Here is a 21,442-nt window from a genome sequence, read left to right as displayed (position 1 = left end):
TTACTGTAATAGTTTTACAAGGCATTCATTGGAAGTGTTTTAACATTGTGTATCATTTGCTGGTACGGAAATGCCAATGTGTCTCAGAGGCATGCTAAGAAAAATGGTTAGCTCAGCAACTAAGGTGCTAGGGGTCAAGCCAATAAGCTCGCAGGGGAAGTGCTGGCAAAGGAGGCTCAAGGTGACAAGTCTGGAGGTGCTAGGGGGTCAAGCCAATAAGTCTGGGGGTCGTTTATGACAAAAGAACCCTCACTAAAGCCTACAGGGTTCTGTTGGACCCCAGACGTCCTCTATACGAGGAGTTTGAGCTACTCCCCTTCGGGCGCCGTTACCGGACACCAGGGCATTAAAGGAACAGAACCAAACAATCCTTTATCCCAGTGGCAATAAGGCTGAATGACAATCACTAGTGGGTCCAGCAGGACAGTAAGTGATCACTGTGCCATTGCCTGTGTGAGAGATCCTAAGCGATCTCCACGTTTCATTACGTAGAGAAACTGGAAGCAGTTTGATATTCAAGGTTTTTTTACATGATGTATTTAGCATTGAATGGAATAGAATTAATCTTCTTACTTCCACAACGCATTCCAGGATGTATGCAATAGGCATGCTCCTTTTAAACAATTCAGGATTGAACTTACTAAAATCATAAGTGAACTACATGCTGTATAAATAAAGGTTAAATACAAAAAATAAGGCTGCTGAATGACAATAACTAGCAGGTCTACACTGGACAATGTGGTTGGTAATATACTGATGTGTACAGTTCAATCATTATGAATCACCTACGATTTCACTTTTTCTATTCTCATATTTATTGTCTGCAGTTGTCTTGATGTCCTTTGTATGCTTCATGACAAGCAATTTGCTACATCTGCAATAACATCTGCTAAATATGTGTTTGTGACCAATAACATTTTATTTGATATGTTTTTATCCACAAATAAACATTTTCCCATGGGCATAATAAAGTAATTGTCTTGTGTAGAGGAAAGTCTTGGCTATAAGAGAAAAGGTATCTGTTAATTGTTTTAATTATTTGTTGTAACATTGTTTTCCAGCATAAACAATGTAGTGAATAACTGCTTTACCAACTCCAGTCATCAGATGGCGATGTGAGTCTTTCAGATTATGCTTCTTGCGTGACGTCTAATCTAGTGGACCGGACGCTTCTTCAACAACCACTCGGCAACTGATGCAGCCACCTCCGTAGTTTGCTAGTCAACCTAAAACCGACACATTGAAGCGTAAATTGTATTTATATTAATCTGTGTTTTTTACACAATTATGTTTACGTTTCTCCTAGTTAACTTAAACGTAACTTGCTTGTTAAATTTACTAATTCGTTCAGATTAATGTAAGATTTAGGCTAGTCGCTAATGCTGACTAGCTACCATCTCCGACCATGAGCTCACTAAGATACTCCCCCCTGCTAAAAAAAGAAGAGGTCTGCGGGACAGAGAAAGAAGCGCTGGCGCTGAACATTGTCGTGAAAGAAGAAGAAGAAGAAGAAGAAGAAGAGGAGGATGTTACAGTGAAAGAAGAGGAAGAACCTTTAAGAATGAAAAAGGAGAACGAGGGGATAGAGGCTGTAACAGTGAAAGAGGAGGAGGTAGAAGCTTTCAGAATTAAAAAGGAGGAAGAGGAGGAGGTAGAAGCTTTCAGAATTAAAAAGGAGGAAGAGGAGGCTATCACATTGAAAGAAGAGAAAGAACCTTTTGGAGTGAAAGAGGAAGAGGAGGATATCTCAATAAAAGAGGAAGACATTTTGCGAGTGGAGGAGGAAGAGGAGACAAGAGATCTTAACACCAGTGAGTATTGTCTTAAAATTAGGGGCACAAACTCTGCAGTTGTTGAACTAACGTGTCATTTTTACGAGGCTTTCCTCGGAAGTTCTAAACTTTTCACATGTTGGTCAGGGGTGCGCTCAGTACAAGAGAACGGTTTTCAACATCTAATTAAAAGGTGTGATTGGTGACCCAGAGATGTATTGTATGGTGTGTGCTGCCCAAGTTTTTGCGATTTCACACCAAAGGAGAATTCAGCTTTTTTTTTTACAACCAAATATCTAATTTTGATGTAAATGGCATAATGTAGAAGGGTCCAGACACACAAACATGTTTAGCATCTCCAGGCATCCACGGTTACAACCGTTGAAACATCGAAGTAAAAAAAAATAAGAATAAATAAATGTTAACCATCACAATAAAATACATTATTTATTTAGTTGTGGTAGGGCTATAAACCTGGAAATATCTTAGAAATCATACATGTGTGCTGCATGATGGGACTCTATAACGATGATTTGGGAAAAAGTCGCAAAAAAGGCATGCGCTCTGATTCTTGCGCTTCCCGTCGAGAGAGGGAGACAATTGCATTGCTGCTCTGCTTGTGTGGCAAGCATGTTATGTTGATATCAAATCAATGGAAGATGATGGACACTTATATGGCCTTCTCTCGTTTGGTTAAGCCACGGAGGAAGATTAGCCAGCAGTTAAAGTGTACATGTTTCTGCGTCGGTCGGCCTACACTGTCTGGGGTAGAAAGTGCTCAGATTCCTAAGGACAGGGACTGTTTCGTTGTAAACAAGACAATGATTTGCCATTGGAGAAATATGATAGGCCTGTGTGTTCATCCTGTCTCTGTCTATTGGCAGCCTGTAATTTCGTGTGGTATTAGAAAGTTTGTGCAAATATGTAAAATGATGTGTAATGCTTTTACGATAAAGGAAATATTTCCAACCCTTACTCTTGTCCACGAATCCACAACCTTCTGGCCCATAGCCCTGTGCACTATTAAAGTTCCTGCGTTGCCATGTGATGCTTACATAACGAAGAACAGTTTCTAAACGGCCTATCTAAAGCTCTAAAGCTCTGTTCTCTGCTATTCACTTTGTTTTAATTATTCTTTTGGGTACACTTTTTTCTAATTCAAGTAATCAGGGAGGGTTTAGGTTAAATTTATTTAGCTGAAGAGAGCCATCAGTTTTAATTTCAGAGAGTTCCGATTTTATCCATGTAATGCTTATTATAAATAAGGTTCACTCCCTAACCATCATAATGGGTTTGGTTAGCGAGCTAGTTTCTTCTACTATATTAGCATCTGAATTCGAATTATTTTGAGTGTAATGCAGTTGATTGGTGACAATGGTATGAACATATATTCAGCATTATAACTTGATCATAACCCCAAATAAACATGGAATGTCATGTATATTTACACTTCAGCTGGACTTGCTAATTGCTAACGATTTCCAGTGGGGAATTGCATGCTGGGAGTTGCAATGCAGTCTGGGAGGCGTAGTTTAACTGGTTATAGTATAAAGTGGTGGAATTTTCTTTGTAATATTTTTACCACTTGACCTCAGAACACAGTTAGCTGCGCTTGTATTATATAAACTCTATGGTGCTGGTCTACTTGGTCGGCTTCCCAGCTGGCACCAGGGATGAGGCCGAACTCGGCTGAGTGAAGGCACGATCAGTGTCAGGTGGCTTCAGCTGGGCAAACGGCGTGCCGACTTTGATGGTGTCGCAAGGGTTTGGGTTATGGCGAGGAAGGCATCTCCATGGCACATGGTGGACAAAATGTTATACTTTAGATTTATATTGTTGATGGGAGGGGAGACTGCCATTTTCATGCCCTCTACAACGTATTTTGTCCAGTAGGCTCTGGTCGGTGAGTGTCCCAATTTGGTCCCAACTGAGAAACCTTGTGAAGGATTATTGGAATGTGGAGAGGTTGATGCGTCACTATTCCAAGGGTTTTTCTTCACTCCGCCATCGGATATTTTCAGCTAAGGTAGCGTTAGCTAGCTAGCTAAATTGCTCGATAGCCAAACTTAGTTTCAACCAAATTTAGTTTTATTACATTGACTGTGTTGGGTATTGACAGTATTTGGTCATCAAGCTCGTTTTGATAAATGGATACAAAACATAAAGCTAGTTAATCCAACGTTAGCTGGCTGACAGTGGAACTGAATTAGCTAGCTAACTAGCTAGCCAGCCTTAAATTCGTTTTATCTGGTTGACAGTGTATATTAGATATATAAATATAGTGAACAAAGCTAGTTTAGACAGTCATCTACATGAATTTAATCATAGTCATTCTTTGTGTTGAACATTTCCCTTATCCATAGCTGGCTAGCAATTGGATTGCACAAAAACAAAATAAAAATCCTGCACGTGCGCCATAATGTGGACAACAAATGGGGGACCTTTATTTTCACTCGAGGTTAGCAGAAAGGAAGTGGGTCTACAACAGACCCACGTTTGGAAAGTATTTTTTATAATATGATATTCTGTCTCAAATTCCCCTTTTCATAATGACCCATTTCCCTGCCCACTGGAATTGCATTTAACTTTTGGGTTCCTGCAGACTGTCTATGCCATACAATTGAAAGCAACACTAGTGAAAGAGCAAAAATATAAACGCAACCTATAAATAAAATATCCCAGAAATGTTCCATACACACCAAAAGCTTATTTCTCTCAAATTTTGTGCACAAATTTGTTTACATCTCTGTTAGTGAGAATTTCTACTTGGCCAAGATAATCCATCCACCTGACAGGCGTGGCATATCAAGAAGCTGATTAAACAGCATGATCATTACACAGGTGCACCTTGAGCTGGGGACAATTAAAGGCCACTCTAAAATAAAAATTAAAATTTGTCACACAACACAATGCAACAGATGTCTCAAGTTTGAGGGAGTGTGCAATTGGCATGCTGACTGCAGGAATGTCCACCAGAGCTGTTGCCAGAGAATTTAATGTAATTTCTCTACCATAAGCCGCCTGAAATGTCATTTTAGAGAATTTGGCAGTACATCCAACCGGAGAATTCAATTGTATTTATTTTTTGGGGTATTTGATGGGGTTTTATGTTTATGAATAACAGAAGTCTACATTTGCTTTGAGTAGTGCGTGACCCTAGGGTAATAACACACACATTCTAAATGTTCTTTATGAGTAGTATTGTGACCCTGGGGTAATAACACACACATTCTAAATGTTCTTTATGAGTAGTATTGTGACCCTAGGGTGATAACACACACATTCTAAATGTTCTTTATGAGTAGTATTGTGACCCTAGGGTGATAACACACACATTCTAAATGTTCTTTACGAGTAGTATTGTGACCCTGGGGTGATAACACATACATTCTAAATGTTCTTTATGAGTAGTATTGTGACTCTGGGGTGACAACACACACATTCTAAATGTTCTTTATGAGTAGTATAGTGACCCTGGGGTGACAACAAATACATTCTAAATTCTAAATGTTCTTTATGAGTAGTATAGTGACCCTGGGGTGATAACACATACATTCTAAATGTTCTTTATGAGTAGTATAGTGACCCTGGGGTGACAACAAATACATTCTAAATGTTCTTTATGAGTAGTATAGTGACCCTGGGGTGATAACACACACATTCTAAATGTTCTTTACGAGTAGTATTGTGACCCTGGGGTGATAACACATACATTCTAAATGTTCTTTATGAGTAGTATTGTGACCCTGGGGTGATAACACATACATTCTAAATGTTCTTTATGAGTAGTATTGTGACCCTGGGGTGATAACACACACATTCTAAATGTTCTTTATGAGTAGTATTGTGACTCTGGGGTGACAACACACACATTCTAAATGTTCTTTATGAGTAGTATTGTGACCCTGGGGTGATAACACATACATTCTAAATGTTCTTTATGAGTAGTATAGTGACCCTGGGGTGATAACACACACATTCTAAATGTTCTTTATGAGTAGTATTGTGACCCTGGGGTGCTAACACACACATTCTAAATGTTCTTTATGAGTAGTATAGTGACCCTGGGGTGACAACAAATACATTCTAAATGTTCTTTATGAGTAGTATAGTGACCCTGGGGTGACAACAAATACATTCTAAATGTTCTTTATGAGTAGTATTGTGACCCTGGGGTGACAACAAATACATTCTAAATTCTAAATGTTCTTTATGAGTAGTATAGTGACCCTGGGGTGACAACAAATACATTCTAAATTCTAAATGTTCTTTATGAGTAGTATAGTGACCCTGGGGTGACAACAAATACATTCTAAATTCTAAATGTTCTTTATGAGTAGTATAGTGACCCTGGGGTGACAACAAATACATTCTAAATTCTAAATGTTCTTTATGAGTAGTATTGTGACCCTGGGGTGACAACAAATACATTCTAAATGTTCTTTATGAGTAGTATAGTGACCCTGGGGTGACAACACACACATTCTAAATGTTCTTTATGAGTAGTATTGTGACCCTGGGGTGATAACACATACATTCTAAATGTTCTTTATGAGTAGTATAGTGACCCTAGGGTGATAACACACACATTCTAAATGTTCTTTATGAGTAGTATAGTGACCCTAGGGTGATAACACACACATTCTAAATGTTCTTTATGAGTAGTATAGTGACCCTGGGGTGATAACACATACATTCTAAATGTTCTTTATGAGTAGTATAGTGACCCTGGGGTGACAACAAATACATTCTAAATGTTCTTTATGAGTAGTATTGTGACTCTGGGGTGATAACACATACATTCTAAGTGATTTCAATGGGTCTTTCTCCGTTCTGATTGTTTTATACTGTTCAACTCAACTTCAACCCAAAATAAGTTTCTGCATTTTCATCAATTTATGTATTTCATGCACTCGATCATTTCCACACTGCCACATAGGGCTGCACGAAATGGGCAAACAATCTAGGCCTTATTTTTAACAATTATTTGACTTTGCGATTTAGAGCGAAGCACTTGGGTGAATTGTTGAAATCATGGAAATAGAATGATTATTCAAATTATATAGTTAGAATATAATAGTGGGCACTGAATACAGTGTTTTAACATGACAACAAATGATAATAGTGGGCACTGAATACAGTGTTTTAACATGACAACAAATGAAAATGCCAGGGAGGAGTTATTGTGACAGGCTAGGAACCAAAGTTTCCTACGGGATCCTATCATCTTTGACTACATTGAATGTAACATATTCTTGCTTTGTCTTTGATTTAGAAGATACTGTAGCACAAACAACATCCTGATTTAGGTCTGCACCATCACTGTTATTATAAGGCTGTACAGCTAATTACGTTTGCTATAACTCAGTACATTTATTAGCTGTGCTGCATTTGCAGCATTAGCGCATTATCATTGCATAAGCGGCTAACAATTAGCAGCTAACAAGATTTAGGCTCAACTTGCTAGGACAAGACAAACTAGCTGTTTGCAGATGTAACACAAACTAATAGTGTAATTATAGAACACTAGTGGATTTATATTAAGAAGCAAAGTGGAAATAGCATCATTGTCATCAACATTGTTGCATGTGCTGCATTGACCAGGCAGACTGAACACAAGTGTCTCTCGTGGTCGAGCAACAACAAATGCGCTCCTTGAGTGACGGGGGCGGGGCTAGGTCTGTGTGGAAAGTGGCATGGAGAGAGCAAAGCGAAATTACAGAGTATCAGATTTAACAAACCAAACATTTAAAATACCGTTAAAGAAGGGAAAGTAAAAACCAAAACCGGTCCCTGCGTCAAATACGGTATACCGCCCAGCCCTAATGTAGCCTACATTTTCTGATTGGGTTTAGAATTGTGTTTCTACTACTGTGAACGTCTGAACATTGCATCCAAAAATAAACCGCTCATATTGAGGACATAACGTTGTAAACACTGCTAAATGTTTCTGTAAAAAAACTGTCCAACGCTGACTGTTGTGTCAATCGTAACTAGACGTTCTTAATGAAGTGTTCTAATCGCACCGGTTTGAGTGTAGAATGATCACTTCCGCGTGTTTATACACATCAAAGGGTAAAAGGGATACGTCTGGATTTTTGTCAATGAAGCCCTTTATCTACTTCCCCAGGCAGATGATCTCGTGGATACTATTTTTTTATGTCTGTGTCCAGTAGGAAGGAAGTTAGAGCTAGTTTTGCACAACGATCTAGACTTCCAGTAATTCTTCTGCTAACGCTAGTTAGCAATAATGCTAGTTAGCAACTACCTTCAAACCGCACGCATAAAAATGAAATCCACGAGTTCATCTGACTCTGGGGAAATAGAAAAAGGGCCTCATTGCCAAAACCCCGAAGTATCCCTTTTAAATAATTACACATATTCCACTTTTTTTTTAAAGTGCTGGATTTTCACCCACAGCAGCCATTCCACCATTCATTCTGATCTTAACGCCAACCTTCCAAAATCCACAGATTAAAAAAAAAAAATGATTGCCCCAAAAATAAATAGTATAATGATATTTCGCAGGTCCATCTGAACCCGGATGTTATGACATGACATAACCATTCCTGAACCTGACTCCAAAAGCGAGCCACCGATGGACAGTACCAGAAAATATGTTCTTAATTCTGTTTCCTCGTGGCAGTCTGCACAGGGTTGACTGTTCAGTGCCCCATGTATTGAGAATTATTTTTGTAGCAAGTATTTATCCCAATACTCTGTCTTTGGCAGGAGAGAGACCAGACTCTCCCTCTGACAGCGGGAAGAGTCCTTCAGGGGAACCAGACCGAGAGACGTCCAAACCAGCAATACAACATCACTACTGCCACTGTGGAATGAGTTTTTGGTGGTTAGGACACCTGAAAGACCATAAGAGAGGTCACACAGAGAAGCCTTACCACTGCTCCCAGTGTGAAAAAGGTTTAGCCACTTAAGAAGCCTGAAATTGCATGAGCTAATACACACAGGAGAGAAGCCTTTCCACTGCTCCCAGTGTAGAAAGCGTTAACTGGTTATCAAGCCTGAAAATACATGGGAGAATACACTCTGGAGAGAAGCCTTACCAATGCTCCCAGTGTGGAAAGAGTTTTAGGTGGTTAGTGAGCCTGAAAATACGTGAGAAAACACACACAGGGGAGAATCCTTTCCACTGCTCTGTGTGGAAAGACACTTTCCCAGATAAATAACCTGAAAATCTTGAGCTAACGCTGTATATAATAAGCCTCGTCACTGTTCCTAGTGTGGAAATACATTTTTCTCATTAGGGTCCCCAAAATAACATGAGGACACTCCTTTTAGAGAAACCCTACCATTGCTGTGTGTGGAAAGAATTTTGCCTCATCAATATGCCTGAAAGAACATAAAATAATACTCTCTGGAGTGAAACCTTACCACCGCTCCCAGTGTGTAAAGAGCTTTAAGAATTTATGCTATATGAAAGTGCATGAGCACAGACACTAGCACTGCTCAGCAACTGAAAGAGCATGAAATAATCCACACGAGATAATTTAGCAATGGTCCCGGTGTGGAAAGAGACGTAGTTCATCATGGTTTTAGAACCATTTGTATGTGATAGTTTATTGTGTATAGAAATTGTATTAAAACTGACCACAGTACTTAAGTGACAGTCTTTCTGTAATGTATTTACAATGACATCATAATCCAGTCTGTTGGTACATTAGGAAAGGAGTTGGATCTTAAAAGCCATAAAAAGACCCAGTGCCTCAAAAAAACAAAGTACTTTGCTTTATGTTTTTTGTGTGTTCTCTGTTAAATATCTTTGCTCAGCCCACATGCTTTATGTATGTAATGTATGTAATAACTATGTATTCACACTATGACTCTCCTATTCCATGGAATGCCCATTGCCCTCATGACATGTCTGCTAAATAGTTTTATCTGGTTCTTCAATGATAGATGGAACTGACAAGGTTAACTTTGATTCTATCTAACGTATTGCCTGCAATGTGCACGGGCTTCATGATGGGAAAAAGCACATGGTTCTTGAACACTTAAAGAGATTACATAGAAAAAAAGGAGAAATGTAATATTTAAAGAGGAGCTAGGTTGGAGAGGCCTATGCTGCCACCTACTGTAGTAACAGCAGAGGTGTGGACATCTTAATAAATAAGAATACCCTAATTTCATTTGAAAGTTCACATGTTCCAGAAGGTGGTTCTGCCAAAAAAGAAACTTTTTTTTTTTGTACTTTTCTCATCATCTTGAAAAAACTTGTACTTAAACTTGTAACTGGAAATCAATCAATCCTCTATCGGTAACACAATGGAAAGGTCAAATGCTTTATCTAAATGTTGAAAGTGGGTGAGCGACGGAGAGAAAACAAAATGGTGCAGTTTGAGGACATGTTTGTGTAGAGTGATGCGGGCACTGGAGATGGGGGGGGGGGTGAGCATGTGGGCCTGGGCAGGTGTGATGTAGTTGATGTTTGTCTGCCATTGGGAAATATATGTCTACCACCCTGTGTAGCTGTTAGCGATGCTAATGTCTTCAGGTAGACTGAAAGGCAATTATAAGGTACTACAAAGTAGGCTATGCCTACCTGGCAGAATCATGATTATTTGCATCAATGTGCTTACTGTTGTGGTTGTCTCACCTAGCTACCTTAAGATGGATGCACTAACTGCAAGTTGCTCTGGATAGTGACCATACTATTCTCTTAAAGCCACACAGTGTAAAATACATGGGTCATGTAAACAATAGAGCACTTGACTGTAAGTCTCTCTGGATAAGAGGGTCTGCTAAATGACTAAAATGTCAAATGTATGTGGAGATTTCATTCAGGTCTCCCTGTTTTAACCACTCTGTTTGTCTTTAGCAGAAGAGAGACCCGACTCAGAGGAACCAGACACGTCTGAACCAGCGAGACGACACCACTGTTCACAGTGTGGAAAGAGTTATACCCGTTTATGGAGCCTGAAAAACCATAATAGAACACATGCAGAGAAGAAGTCTTACAACTGCTCTCCATGTGGAAAGAGTTTTACCCGAGTATGGAATCTGAGAAAGCATGAGATGACACACACGGGGGAGAAGCTTTTCCAATGCTCCCAGTGTGAAAATAGATTTTCCCTATCAAGGAACCTGAAATCACACGAGAGAACACACACGGGGGAAAAGCCTTATCACTGCTCTCAGTGTGGAAAGAGTTTTACACGGTTAGGGAGCCTTGAAATACATAAAAGAATACACACAGGAGACAAGCCTTACCAATGCTTCCACTGTGGAAAGAGATTTATCCAGTCAACACATCTGCGAGAGCATAAGAGAACACACACAGGAGAAAAACCATTCCAATGCTCTCACTGTGGAAGGACATTTTCCCGATCAGGGGACCTGAAATCTCATGAGAGAACACACACAAGGGAAAAGCCTTATCACTGTTCCCATTGTACAAGTAGTTTTAGCTGGTCAGGGCAACTGAACGAGCATAAGAGAACACACACCGGAGTGAAGCCTTACCACTGCTCCCAGTGTGGAAAGAGTTTTACAAGGTTGGGGTCCCTCAAATCACATAAGATATACACACACACAGGAGATAAGCCCTATCATTGCTCCCAATGTGAAAATACCTATTTATCATTAGGGGACATGAAAAAGCATGAGAGAATACACTCTGTAGAGAGGCCTTTCCAATGCTCTCAGTGTGGAAAGGGATTTATCCAGTCATGGCATCTGGAAGCGCATAAAATAATACACACAAGAGAGAAGCCATTCAAATGCCTGCAGTGTGGAAATAGTTATACCCGGTTAGGGAACTTGAAAACGCATGCAATGACACACACAGGAGAGAAGCCATTCCAGTGCTCTCAGTGTGGAAGGCGTTTTACCAGGTTAGGGAACCTGAAAACGCATGAGGTGACACATAAAGGAGGGTAGCCTCACCTCTGCTCCCAGTGTGAAAAGGGTTTTGTTCAGTTAAGGGGCTTGAAAGAGCATGACAAAATACATACACAGGAGAAGACATACCACTGCTCTCATTGTGGAAAGACATTTCCAGAGGACCTGAAATCACGAGAGAAAATGGCAAAATGTAGATTTCTGCCTAAATAGACATACCCAAAAGTAACTGCTATTGATGTGTAATTACATGATTCTGAAATGCAAAAACTTGGTATATTTGGAAAGAAGACATCTGGGTGATTATGAGGAATGATCAGAAGATAGGAGTTACATAGGTCAGAATACACAAGATGAAGCACACACAAAATATTTTTTGTTTTTGTTTTGACCCCTGCACAAAAGATCCATGGCCATCCTGTAGGTTGGCCCCTGGGGGCTGCACAGGGCCCCTGGAGCACCTTAACAGACTTTACAGGGCCCCCAAAGATGGCTCAAATGAAGTTGTGGTAAAAATGTTAAGGAATTGAATTAACTCTGTAATATTCATGTAATAACGCTTCCCAAAATTCTAAAACAGAATAACAAATGAGCTATTTGACACATGATTGTTTTAGGCTCTCAAGCTCTACTTTATTTACCAACCAAGAAAACAGATAAAACAAATACTTAATTTAACTACTACATTTGGCTAAATTATTTTATTTTGGGCTTGCCACATATCCCGCAGGGGAAAGCAACAGGTAACCTCCTCTTCCTGACAGGTCCATGACCAGCCTGTGCAATTCTCCTCCTCAAATCTATGGCCCTGGTCAGGGGGAGGCCTTTTACAAGGGTGGAAGCAGCAGCAACTCTAGCATTAGGGGGGTTGCTTGTTGGTGGGCACCGCTTAGCTGTCCTCTGGACCCCCTTGTTGTTTCTGGATGGAGCTGGCTTGAGGTTCTTGTCTACAGAGGGACCCAGGTAGTGGCTTATTAAACACATTGCGTAAAAATGCTATAGTCAAACACACAAATGTGAATTTAAGAGAACTTACCTTTTGGAGGGGGGTGCCTGTTCAGAACTGGGGGCCAACAGGGACGGCTGAATTTCAGGGGCGGGGGGGGGGTTAACGACCTTCCGGTTGGAGCTGGCATCAGGTTCTTGTCTACAGAAGGACAAACAAGCATTAGTGTTTTATTGAGCACGCCACACAATATATTGCTATATTTAATTATGATTGTTACATGCTATTTGAACGAATGCATCCATTTTTGGGGGGTAATTGATTGTTTTTCTTTTGATCGACTTGTATTGATTTTGTTTGAATTGTAAATTTTTTAAGATGAACAAAATTTATGGAATTTTAAAAAAATGGACCTTTTTTTAAAAAGTAAAGAAGCGCCTGTTCAGAACTGGAGACCACTGTGGACGGCTAAATGTCAGGTGTGGGGTCCTTGTGTTTCCCAGTACGCCACTGGGCTCTCTCCTCTCTTTCCCTCGGCTGCCTTTTTATTCTGTCACACTGTAGCTGGGTCTTTTGGTCTTCCCTCCTCTGTTGATCCTTTTTTCCAAATATAGTGTTGGACAGCATGCATTCAGTTTTTGTTTGTTACAACTCTTTAAACAGTGTCTTTATTGACTGAGTAGAAAATTATCACCGATTTACTTGTATTTTTTTATTTGTTTAACTTTATAAAGAGTGTATGAAAATAAATCAAAATGAATTTCAAGGGAGAAAAAGTGCTTTTATTTAAAAAATTTATTCAATTAACTTGAATTCAATTATTATTGATTGTCACAGGGAATGTCATGTGTTCCCAACACAACATGATGTCCCCTACACCCACTGTACATGTGTTCCCAACACAACATGATGTCCCCTACACCCACTGTACATGTGTTCCCAACACAACATGATGTCCCCTACACCCACTGTACATGTGTTCCCAACACAACATGATGTCCCCTACACCCACTGTACATGTGTTCCCAACACAACATGATGTCCCCTACACCCACTGTACATGTGTTCCCAACACAACATGATGTCCCCTACACCCACTGTACATGTGTTCCCAACACAACATGATGTCCCCTACACCCACTGTACATGTGTTCCCAACACAACATGATGTCCCCTACACCCACTGTACATGTGTTCCCAACACAACATGATGTCCCCTACACCCACTGTACATGTGTTCCCAACACAACATGATGTCCCCTACACCCACTGTACATGTGTTCCCAACACAACATGATGTCCCCTACACCCACTGTACATGTGTTCCCAACACAACATGATGTCCCCTACACCCACTGTACATGTGTTCCCAACACAACATGATGTCCCCTACACCCACTGTACAAGTCCGTGATTTGGAGTCCCATAGGGCGTCGTCCGGGTTTTGCCGGTGTAGGCCGTCATTGTAAATAAGAATTTGTTCTTAACTGACTTGCCTAGTTAAGTAAATGTCCCATTAAATAAATAAATATACAAGAGATGTATGTACAAGTTAAGGTGAATGAAGATGAATGCCATAAAAAAAAAAAGAGTAATTTAGAGCAGTTGTATCCTTCGTACGTCCCAGACTACAACCTCTTCCTCCTCCTCCATTCGGTGGTCCTGGAGACCTTGGGTCCACCAGCAGGAGGGGGTAGAGGAGTGCAGGTCGAGGGCAGGTCTTGGGAGACTGGAGAATTAGGGAGGAAGGTAGGTAGGCAGACTGGGTGATGGTAGGAGTGGCTGCTCTGCCACGCTGTGTAGCCTGCCCCGTTCTGTCCTCTGGAAGCTGGTAGGTGCTGCTGGATGATGGGGCTGGCAGCGGTGCTGTGCTCCTGACTGCAGGGTGGAAGGGGACTGACTCCTCCCTCTGGTCTGGTGCAGAGTCACTCTCTACATGGAGGATATCCGTTTGTTGTACCTGTGTGGAAAAACATGAAATATCTTAATTGTTATCAGTAACACTGTCAACCAGTGAACTACACATAAAATATACCAACATATAAAACTTACCACTGTGTCAAGGTCAACTTGTTGACCTGGAACAGTTGCAGCCTTGTGTGGGTATTCAGGTTTGGGCTGACCAGCACCATGGTTCTGATTCTCCTGTAATCCCCCAGGATGGTAACCTGTTAACCCGGTTTCCAAGCATCGTCTTGCCAGCAGGGTGTTTGTGGCACAGCTCAATGAAAATGGCCTCTACTGTCCTGCTGGTGTTGGGCCACTGAGCAGGTCCAGAGCCTTAGCCAAGCAGGGAGCTGAAGGTAGATTAAGAAAAGGAAACATCACGTTACTGAGAAATACACTCATGGCTTTATGTGTTGTAATGAGATTAGAACTATGTGCCTATTGGAGAACCATGACCCCTCCAGCAGCCTCACCAGACTCTTGGCAAGGAGGACCACGTGCTGGTATCCACTAACCCCATCAGGTCCTATGTACTCCTGGAAATAGAAGAGTCATGGGGAAGGGTTGGATTAATCGTCGGATTAATAGTTATGAATGGAAAGAAACTTAAGCAATGTGAGTTGTTTAGGATGTGGATAGGCACTTACATCATCCTCCGTGTCCTGATCGGCAGCGAATGCAGTGTCCACCTCCTCCGTAGTGTCATCATAAAATAGAGCAGTTGGTAGCTAGCTGGGATGGGTTGACAGGTAGCTGGGATGGGTTGGGTTGAGTGAGCTCAGTGGGCGGTGGAGTCAGGGGCGAAAATCTGATATCCACTTTGGAGGGGACAATTACATGAAATTTTCTCAAGAGCAATTCCTGAGGGGGACACCAAAAGTAGTGCTGTAACACATAGCCTACATTGTAATATGGTAAATGTATATTGAGGAACCAAAGAAATAAGGTGTTTGCCGTACTCCTAACTACCGGTACCCAAAACTACACAACTAATCACAACAGCAATACCATTGCCTTTAACAAATCTTAGTTCAGTCACCAGTTTAAGTTGAGAGTGGCATTTTCCAATTATGTTCCTATTTTACAAGTCAAAAAAATTGAGAACCTTTCATAATGTTGCCAAACAAAGACTCAACAAACTTACCTGAGACTCCCTGTCTCTGCATATCTGTCCCCAACTCTGCTGTCTGTGTGCCATCTGTTGCCTGCTCTGCCTAATGACATCATTGTGAAACATTTCCATTAGAATTTCATTTCTTTCTTATGAACATTTTATCAACTAGTCTTTGAGATATTAGGCTACTAGGGTTCTTACTTTGCGTTTTGGTGTATTGAAAAATACTCTGATGTCCGTCTTTTATTTTTCTGCCATTTTTCTACCTGGCTGGCTGGCTGGCTACAAACACAGTGTGTAGGTTATTTACAGTAGAAGATGGGCTTCTATCATCTTCAATCATTCTATATGGGCTTCGATCTAAAAGGTAGCTAGCAAATGTGAAACGGATTAAAATGACAAGAGTTGACAGCTGTATGATTTCACCATTTACACAACATATGCTGCAACCTTTTGTAATTTTAATAGTTTGTTTCATATTGGCTGGCTTCCAACAATAGCTGAATTTGCAAAGCTAGCGAGCACCAATTCAGTTTCAGTGGTGTTTGCTATAATCTTTGCTACCCGGGTTAAATAAAGGTGAAATAAAATAAATAAATAAAAGTTCCCTTGCGACAATTTAGCTTTTGCAACGAGACCATTAAATATATTTAAGACAATGGTAGATGAGAGTGTAGTTCTGTTCAGTTTGGACTTCAGTTTATCGCTAACCTTATCACAGGGACTTTGAAGCACTAACTTACATCATCTGCATGCTGATTCCATCTTTGACGACGCCACATAAATGGAATAGGTACTAGCTAGCTTAATAGTTAATATTTGCGCGCTAGCTCTGCATATTCAGCTAGTGTGTGTGCACGATTGACTAGATTAACCTCACGTCAGTTACGTAGCAAGCTAAGGAACTGGCAGTTGATCAAACCATTGTGAGGCAAAGGGCGGGGGGTCGCAATCTTTTGAAACTTAAAAACGTGCTATTAAGTGTCTATAATCAGCACAATTGCTTTCATTGCGTATTATTAATATTATTTAAATTACATATTTATGTTTCAGTGATATATTGGGGGGGACAAATCATATTTTTCCTAGGATGGGGGGGTCGTGTCCCCCCCCGTCCCCCCCGGGATTTCCGCCCCTGGGTGGAGTGGCCTTCCTGAGTGGAGAGACTGGTGGGAGACTCTCATCGAGGGCGTGCAAGGAGATGGTAGGGTCATCCTCTCCCTCCCCTCCCTCAAATAGATCAGGTGTCCCATCTGGGACATCCGGGTCCTTACCGAGGTTGGATTCCAGCCTCTGGTCACCATGGGTCTGGGAGAAGAGGTACTCGACCCCCTTAAACAGAGAGACAACAAAAAAGAGAGTAGTACATAAACAGAACCACACATTTTAGTGTGTGTGTATAATTGTATAATTTATAAATACATACCAGTGTACTTTGCAGGCCTTGTGTGATCCTTCACTAGACTGCAGCCCATGAGCTTCTGGCTCATTAATGGCGTATTGGGCTACACCATCATATAGCAGTGCAGGGGCTGCTTCTGCCCCCCTCCACTACACCATCATATAGCAGTGCAGGGGCTGCTTCTGTCCCCCCTCCAATATACCATCATATAGCAGTGTAGGGGCTGCTTCTGTCCCCCCCTCCAATATACCATCATATAGCAGTGTAGGGGCTGCTTCTGCCCCCCCACACCATCATATAGCAGTGTAGGGCTGCTTCTGTCCCCCCCCTCCAATATACCATCATATAGCAGTGTAGGGGCTGCTTCTGCCCCCCCCCACTACACCATCATATAGCAGTGTAGGGGCTGCTTCTGCCCCCCCCTCCAATATACAATCATATAGCAGTGTAGGGGATGCTTCTGTCCCCCCTCCAATATACCATCATATAGCAGTGTAGGGGCTGCTTCTGCCCCCCCTCCACTACACCATCATATAGCAGTGTAGGGGCTGCTTCTGCCCCCCCCCCTCCACTACACCATCATATAGCAGTGTAGGGGCTGCTTCTGTCCCCCCCCACTCCAATATACCATCATATAGCAGTGTAGGGGCTGCTTCTGTTTTGTTCACCTGACTTAGAATTCCTCACAATCAAATGCTGACCGCATTATCTACCAAGAGAATTCTCTTCGATCATAATCACAGTCGTGTATATTCCCCCCAAGCAGACACATCGACGGCCCTGAAAGAACTTCATTGGACTATGTAAACTGGAAACCACATATCCTGAGGCTGCATTTATTGTAGCTGTGGGGATTTTAACAAGGCTAATCTGAAAACAAGGCTCCCCAAATTTTATCAGCATATCAGTTGTGCTACCAGGGCAGGTAAAACCCTAGACCACTGTTATTCTAACTTCCGCGACACATATAAGGCCCTCCCCACCCTCTTTTTGGAAAAGCTGACCACGACTCCATTTTGTTGCTCCCAGCCTATAGACAGAAACTAAAACAGGAAGCTCCCGCCCTCAGGTCTGTTCAACGCTGGTCCGACCAATCCGCATAGCGTCGAACAACAACATTGATGAATACGCTGATTCGGTGAGCGAGTTGAATTAGCAAGTGCATCGGTGATGTTGTACCCACAGTGTCTATTAACTTCACTAGGGTAGGGGGCAGTATTTTGACGTCCGGATGAAAGGCGTGCCCGTAGTAAACTACCTGCTACTCATGCTCAGAAGGTAGGATATGCATATTTTTTGTAGATTTGGATAGAAAACACTGAAGTTTCTAAAACTGTTTGAATGATGTCTGTGAGTATAACAGAACTCATATGGCAGGCAAAAACCTGAGAAAAATCCAACCAGGAAGTGTGGAAATCTGAGGTTTGTAGTTTTACAAGTGATTGCCGATACAGTATACAGTGACTTAGGGTTCATTTTGCACTTCCTAAGGCTTCCACTAGATGTCAACAGTCTTTAGAACATTGTTTCCTGCTTCTACTGTGAATAGAGAGAGAATAAGAGCTCCTGGAAGTAGCTGACAGAGAAAATGACATGAGCTCAGTGGCGCGCTCACGTGAGAGTTAGCTGTGTTCCTTTTCTTTTTTGAAGACAAAGGAATCGTCCGGTTGGAATATTATGGAAGATTTATGATAAAAACATCCTAAAGATTGATTCTATACATCGTTTGACATGTTTCTACAAACTGTAGTATAACTTTCTTGACTTTTCGTCTGGACTTTGTAAGCGCGTGCCTTACATTTGGAGTAGTGGACTAAACGAGCGAACAAAATGGAGGTATTTGGACATAAAGATGAACTTTATCGAACAAAACAAACATTTATTCTGGAACTGGGATTCCTGGGAGTGCATTCCGATGAAGATCATCAAAGGTAAGTGAATATTTATAATGTAATTTTTGTCATTTCTGTTGACTCCAAAATGGTGGGTATCTGTATGGCTTGTTTTGATATCTGAGCGCTGTACTCAGATTATTGCAAAATTTGCTTTCGTCGTAAAGCTTTTTTGAAATCTGACACAGCGGTTGCATTAAGGAGAAGTGTATCTATAATTCTTTGAATAACTGTTGAATATTTTATCAATGTTTATGATGAGGATTTCTGTAAATTGATGTGCTCATTCACCGGAGGTTTTGGGAGGCAAAACATTTCTGAACATTACACGCCAATGTAAAATGGGGTTTTTGGATATAAATATGAACTTTATCGGGCAAAACATACATGTATTGTGTAACATGAAGTCCTATGAGTGCCATCTGATGAAGATCATCAAAGGTTAGTGATTCATTTTAGCTCTATTTCTGTTTTTTGTGACGCAACTCCTTGCTTGGAAAATGGCTGTGTGGTTTTTCTTGTCTCGGTGCTGTCCTAACATAATCTAATGTTATGCTTTCACCCTAAAGCCTTTTTGAAATCGGACAATGTGGTTGGATTAACGAGAAGTGTATCTTTAAAATGGGATTTAATATTTGTATGTTTGAGAAATTGAATTATGAGATTTTTGTTTTGAATTTGCCGCCCTGCTATTTCACTGGCTGTTGAATAGTGTGTCCCGCATACCCCAGAGAGGTTAAAGCATTCCCCAACCAGAAACTGTGGATTGAGGGCAGCATTCACGCAAAACTGAAAGCGCGAACCACTGCTTTTAATCAGGGCAAGGTGACCGGAAACATGACCGAATACAAACAGTGTAGCTATTCCCTCCGCAAAGCAATCAAACGAGCTAAGCGTCAGTATAGACACAAAGTAGAGTCGCAATTCAACGGCTCAGACATGAGAGGTATGTGGCAGGGTCTACAGTCAATCACGGACTACAAAAGAAAAACCAGCCCCGTCGCGGACCACGATGTCTTGCTCCCAGACAAACTAAACAACTTCTTTGCTTGCTTTGAGGACAAAACAGTGCCACTGCCGCGGCCCGCTACCAAAACCTGCGGGCTTTCCTTCACTGCAGCCAACGTGAGTAAAACATTTAAACATGTTAACACTCGCAAGGCTGCAGGCCCAGACGGCATCCCCAGCCGCGTCCTCAGAGCATGCGCAGACCAGCTGGCTGGTGTGTTTACGGACATATTCAATCAATCCTTATCCCAGTCTGCTGTTCCCACATGCTTCAAGAGAGCCACCATTGTTCCTGTTCCCAAGAAAGCTAACTGAGCTAAATGACTACCGCCCAGTAGCACTCACTTCCGTCATCATGAAGTGCTTTGAGAGACTAGTCAAGGTCCATATCACCTCCACCCTACCTGACACCCTAGACCCACTCTAATTTGCTTACCGCCCCAATAGGTCCACAGACGACGTAATCGCAATCACACTGCACACTGCCCTATCCCATCTGGACAAGAGGAATACCTATGTAAGAATGCTGTTCATCGACTACAGCTCAGCATTTAACACCATAGTACCCTCCAAACTCGTCATTAAGCTCGAGACCCTGGGTCTCCACCCCGCCCTGTGCAACTGGGTCCTGGACTTCCTGATGGGCCGCCCCCAGGTGGTGAGGGTAGGTAACATCTCCACCCCGCTGATCCTCAACACTGGGGCCCCACAAGGGTGCGTTCTCAGACCTCTCCTGTACTCCCTGTTCACCCATGACTGCGTGGCCATGCCCGCCTCCAACTCAATCATCAAGTTTGCAGACCACACTACAGTGGTAGGCTTGATTACCAACAATGACGAGACGGCCTACAGGGAGGAGGTGAGGGCCCTCGGAGTGTGGTGTCCGGAAAATAACCTCACACTCAATGTCAACAAAACAAAGGAGATGATCGTGGACTTCAGGAAACAGCAGAGGGAGCACCCCCCCTATGCACAACGACAGGACAGTAGTGGACAGGGTGGAAAGTTTTAAGTTCCTCGGCGTACACATCACGGACAAACTGAAATGGTCCACCCACACAGACAGCGTGGTGAAGAAGGCGCAGCAGCGCCTCTTCAACCTCAGGAAGCTGAAGAAATTTGGCTTGTCACCAAAAACACTCACAAACTTTTACAGATTCACAATCGAGAGCATCCTGTTGGGCTGTATCACCGCCTGGTACGGCAGCTGCTTCGCCCATAACCGGAAGGCTCTCCAGAGGGTAGTGAGGTCTGCACAACGCATCACCGGGTGCAAACTACCTGCCCTCCAGGACACCTACACCACCCGATGTCACAGGAAGGCCAAAAAGATCATCAAGGACAACAACCACCCGAGCCACTGCCTGTTCACCCCACTATCATCCAGAAGGCGAGGTCAGTACAGGTGCATCAAAGTGGGGACTGAGAGACTGAAAAACAGCTTCTATCTCAAGGCCATCAGACTGTTAAACAGCCATCACTAACATTGAGTGGCTGCTGCCA

General features: G+C 42.0%; 2 protein-coding genes and 1 long non-coding RNA gene across 6 annotated transcripts in view; 2 read left to right on the top strand and 1 right to left on the bottom strand.

Moving 5' to 3' along the window:
* LOC106593835 (zinc finger protein 883-like) overlaps positions 1-21,442 on the top strand; it is a 262,127-nt gene that overhangs the window by 68,150 nt on the left and 172,535 nt on the right. The gene's annotated exons all lie outside the window — the stretch shown is intronic.
* Positions 1,172-11,946, top strand: LOC106564022 (zinc finger protein 501). Of its 3 annotated transcripts, none has more exons than XM_014129995.2 (2): positions 1,172-1,811; positions 10,612-11,946. In XM_014129995.2, exons 1-2 carry the CDS (start codon positions 1,406-1,408, stop codon positions 11,667-11,669), a joined length of 1,464 nt encoding a protein of 487 aa, XP_013985470.1. In that variant the 5' UTR covers positions 1,172-1,405; the 3' UTR covers positions 11,670-11,946. The 3 variants fall into 3 exon arrangements, with proteins under 3 accessions (XP_013985470.1, XP_013985469.1, XP_045546509.1); XM_014129994.2 differs by having other exon boundaries at positions 10,609-11,946; XM_045690553.1 differs by lacking the exon at positions 10,612-11,946 and adding an exon at positions 8,505-10,173.
* Positions 13,337-17,207, bottom strand: LOC106564024 (uncharacterized). Its single transcript, XR_006757839.1, has 6 exons — positions 16,912-17,207; positions 15,668-15,737; positions 15,171-15,384; positions 14,997-15,059; positions 14,629-14,873; positions 13,337-14,536 (listed from the first exon to the last, which is right to left on the bottom strand). It is a non-coding gene; the product is annotated as an uncharacterized lncRNA (long non-coding RNA).

The sequence above is a fragment of the Salmo salar genome, chromosome ssa12 (genome assembly GCF_905237065.1).
Source record: "Salmo salar chromosome ssa12, Ssal_v3.1, whole genome shotgun sequence".
In the NCBI taxonomy this organism is placed as follows: domain Eukaryota; kingdom Metazoa; phylum Chordata; class Actinopteri; order Salmoniformes; family Salmonidae; genus Salmo; species Salmo salar.
Note: the sequence above shows the minus strand (reverse complement) of the source record. Positions and strands in the feature narration are given on the sequence as shown.